At 37.0% G+C, this 4554-nt stretch overlaps 1 protein-coding gene across 1 annotated transcript; it reads left to right on the forward strand.

Moving 5' to 3' along the window:
• The first annotated feature begins 227 nt into the window (after window positions 1-227).
• LOC124416220 (protein artichoke-like) lies at window positions 228-4080 on the forward strand. Its single transcript, XM_046897145.1, has 2 exons — window positions 228-508; window positions 3060-4080. The coding sequence occupies exons 1-2, from the start codon at window positions 228-230 to the stop codon at window positions 4036-4038; spliced, it is 1260 nt and encodes a 419-aa protein (XP_046753101.1). The 3' UTR covers window positions 4039-4080.
• The last annotated feature ends 474 nt before the right edge of the window (window positions 4081-4554 follow it).

Here is a 4554-nt window from a genome sequence, read left to right on the forward strand (position 1 = left end):
ATAATTACACTGAAAGTAAGATGGAGTATAACTATGTATACCGATGTTCTCCAATGAGGATAGAAAATCCGTGCAGGCGGTAGTCAAAGGCCGGGGGGTGGCGAAGGGCGAAAGGGCGCGGCGAGGGAAAAACGGAGGCTGCGAAGAGACAGCGATTAGTCAAATGAAATCTTCCGTCACGTCTGAGCAGCCCAGCTAACATTAACATGCGAGCGACACGTGTCGCGATGCGCCTTTCGCTAACAAACTCGGCGACGAGATCGCCCTCGTCTGTGGGTATAAGCAACGCGGATCCACCGGTCCGAAACGCTAACAGTCCTCGAAACTGGCGTTGGAAGTCGGAACGACCAGAAACAACGCGTACAGGGAGCTCGAAAGACGCTTTGGAAATAGACGGAGATCGAGGAGGCGATCCTCTGCTCCGGTTGGCATCCGCCCGCTACTCGACTTCTTGTTTCATTCAACTAACCGCCTACTTAATTAAAACGGCATTAAGACAGAGTCTCGGGTGCGTTTTGCGCCCCTTTCAATGTCAAGGAAACATCTCTTTTACATCTTGAGTATGTGTTGCGTTTTTTCGTTACACTGAGAAAAAAATTTCGTTGAATCAAGTGAATGAGCGATCATGGCACCGGAAATGAATATTTATTCGTGGCAATTCGAGATCTGTTGGTCTATCGACATTTTTAGTCATCCAACTAAACATTTCGTTAGATCAACGGATCTGGAATTTGCACAATAGTGATCCAACTAAACATTTCGTTAGACCAACATATCTCAAATTGCAACAATAGTGATTCAACTAAACATTTTGTTAGATCAACGGATCTAGAATTGACATAATGGTGATCTAACTAAACATTTCGTTAGATCAACGGATCACGAATTGACACAATGGTAATCGAACTGAAGATTTTGTTAGATCAACGGATCCTGCCTTGACACAAATAAATATTCATTTTCCTGTCCGTGATCGCTCATTTAGTTGATTCAACGACTTTTTTTTTTCTCAGTGTACGTATAACGTTTTTGAATACGTGGCAGAAACGAAAACGTTAGCATTTCGGATGCTGGACTCCGATCTTTCGCAATTGCGATTAATTTTGATGGTGGATCGTTCGGTAAGCCTGCTCGATCCAAAACTGTCGAAAGCCTTTGCGGCTTTAGTTTATCTCGATTAATAGGGTGAACTTTGTTTTATTCTATAATCCCTGATGAAAATTTTTACTACTACGAATTTTTACAGAAATTGGAATATTTCGTATTATTTCGTACAAAATTGTATACATGCATAATTTTTTGCAATGAATTGTAAATTTAATTTGAAAATAGATTTTCATGTTCGTGAGGAAAAAGCTACTTCATGCAAAGTAGAAATGAGATTACAAGTTGCAAAGCTGCCCAAATGTCAAATAATGCATGACCCATATGAACAGTCTAAAAAATTAGCAGTGGTTGGAAACAAATGTTCACAAATCTCGGAAGGTTAGATGACCTTATTTTCTCATTACGTTATTAACTTATCAAATCAACGTCGTTTACCACAGCTAAGACTGTAGAGGTAGTTGTAATTAATGACTACCACGCATATTTATTCTGTGGTACGCTAAAATATTGATTGATGACACTACTCGTAAATTTCGACCATACAATCCGAATGCAGAGTAGGATTGATCCTCATTTTCATCTTCCCGCGAATTGCTAATATTGTGTAAGGAAAAAACGGAATATTTCAAAACTGATCATTCAATCTTCAATAATGGGTTGAGACTAATCGTTTCTGTATTTCATTGAGGTGAAAACAAATCACTGAAATTCAGAAGCGCATTCTACCTAGCTAAAAGTGTACGCGAAGGCTCTTATCATTGGTAATAGTTTTGAAACTGAATGTCAAATAATCTTGCAATGAAAATTACTGGGAATAATCAATCATAAATTCTTATATAAATATTTTCGACTAGTTTGTTTTATTGCTTTCGCCAAATTCATCAACTTTTATATGTTAGAAAACATTATTTTCCTAAATTGTTCTGCATTCGGAAACAATTTACTTAAAAATCAAAAAAAAATTTCACTAAAAATAGATCGAACTTTGTAGTGTAGATGAAAAAAAAGAGGCTCGTCTTTAGAAAAGATCTATGCTTTATCTGCGGTGATCATTGCCTCACTTACCTTCACTCAATATACCGGTATCTGCAGTGCCGACAAAGTTTGACGCGTACTAAAGAAATTCTTCATGCCGACGACCGCCTAATACCTTTGAAAGTTAAGGTAAGACTTACCTACGGTTACTGTTATCGCCACTGTATCAACGGCGAGAAACGTATCAGCGTTAATCTAATCATCTAAAAAATTTTAAATCAAATTAAAAGAATTACAAATTACCAAAGAATAGTATTGGAACAGCATAATACTTAAAAAAATTCTTTTTTTCGCAACATTTTCTTCACATTGGAATAATTCATAATTTTAATATAAAATGCAATAAAAAGTTTGCGTCCGTTGACCATGATGACACTTTATTTTATTCGTATGGCAACAGGTTATCCTTGAAATCTTATGTTTATGCATTCATTTATACCATTTGCATATGGAAACGTTATAGTCTGATTTTAATTATCAAATCTTGCCTTGTCACGAAAGGGAAACAAAGTCATTGTAACGACGACAATTCACCGTACAGGTCACGCAATTTTTGCACTCAGTCGGTCTGCGAAAATCTGTGAAAAGAGGTAAGTTGATAAAATACATTAACAAATTTCTTTTTATTGCATACATTCATTAATTAAATCCAATGTGGCGAAATAATAGATATTTCGATTGGACGAAATGTCATTTGATTTAATAAAGTAGTCAACAGAACAACAATTTCTAGTTTAGAATGAAATCGCATTCACATGGAATTATGGAAACATTTCTTTTTTCAAAAAGTATGTAAAACAATAAAATTCTTGCTCTATGCTTGGAACATTTTGCAGGGTTTAAAAACATTTTAAACAAATGCAGCAAAAGCGTCATGATTTTCGTTGAACAATAAATCATACAATCTTTATTCACAGTGTTTGGAATATGGATCGTAAAATGTTTTTCGCATTGATGCTATACATTTTGGGGACTGTTTGTCCACCATCTTCGACGGGTGCACCGGAGCCTCCATATGACCCAAGGATTGCGCTTGTAGAAAACGGCAGTCTCACGGAAAACTGGAGCGATATTTTGCCGCAGTCTACGGAAAACGTAGATTTGAGCGGTCTGGGTATAGCAACAGTGGAGCTGAACACGTTCGCAAAATTCGATGAATTGCACGCCATCAATTTATCTTCGAATGAATTATCGTCAGCGAGTGACATAGCATTCGCAGTTCAGCGCGTAAAGCCGCTGACTTTGGACTTGTCCCACAACTACTTAGGCCTCACGATGTACAAAGAGAACACGCTGCTTCTATTCGACGCGATCAAGTACTTTTGGTCCGTCAACTTGTCGCACAATAGCATACATGGACTGGAGATCGACTTTGACATAGTTCACCTGAATTTGTCGAACAACGAGATAAAGTGCCACAACAAAATTAAACGAAATCGTTTTCACAGCGATGAAATATACGTTGCGACTTTAGACCTTTCTCATAACTTGATCAATTGTCAGTCAAGTCTATTATCAGTGCACATCAGCAAGCTCGACATGTCGTACAACAAACTCGATGGCATAGGACCGGAACTTTTCAAGGAACTGAGAGGCTTGGTCGAACTAAATCTTAGTCACAACAGCATTCGATATATTCATCCACGTGCCCTCGTGAACAAAATATACCTGACCAAGTTGAATTTACACTCGAATCATTTGAGAAACATCTACAGTGTAGTTTTCCGTTCAACTTTCAGTTTAATATTTGTTGATTTGTCAGGAAACAGGCTGACCTACGCGAATTGGTGCGACATTTACTCACCACTTGAAAATACGTCATCCCCGGAAGTCGGGGTTTACGTTATTGATGACAGCGATAAGCGATATCAGTTTATGACCAAAGATATAAATTAATAACATACTGAACTTCGAATTTTTAATTGCCCAAAAAGAACAAGTTCTCGGATAAATTATGTAATATCTACTAACTTCAATTCGAAAAATTTCGTCCAACTAAGAAGTTGAATAACACCTGTTTCAAGTTTCAGACGTGTTCTAAATTTTTCGTTTGAGCATATTTTCATCCAAACTATAAGAATAGGATCAGACATCCTTATTCGCAAATTAACTGAAACCCTAATTTTTTAGTACCTGCCCGTTACGTGTGTATTTTTGAGATATTTATTCTTCAAGTAAAATCTACTTTTGTCTAATTTGTGTTCGTACTAAATTTTGATTTTCGTTAGACCAAGAAAGACAGAAAATATTTTGCTATACATGTATAAATTCTACAATGAATCGTATCGCTTTCGACAATGATTATATACAGCGGTTCCAATGTAGCTACCTAAAAAAACGAGACTAAATGTTAATTTTCAAACCGTGCACGGAAGAAGCTGACATAATTGTGAATGGAAGTAATGATGTGGT

Source organism: Diprion similis, chromosome 2 (genome assembly GCF_021155765.1).
Source record: "Diprion similis isolate iyDipSimi1 chromosome 2, iyDipSimi1.1, whole genome shotgun sequence".
NCBI classification, from domain to species: Eukaryota; Metazoa; Arthropoda; class Insecta; order Hymenoptera; family Diprionidae; genus Diprion; species Diprion similis.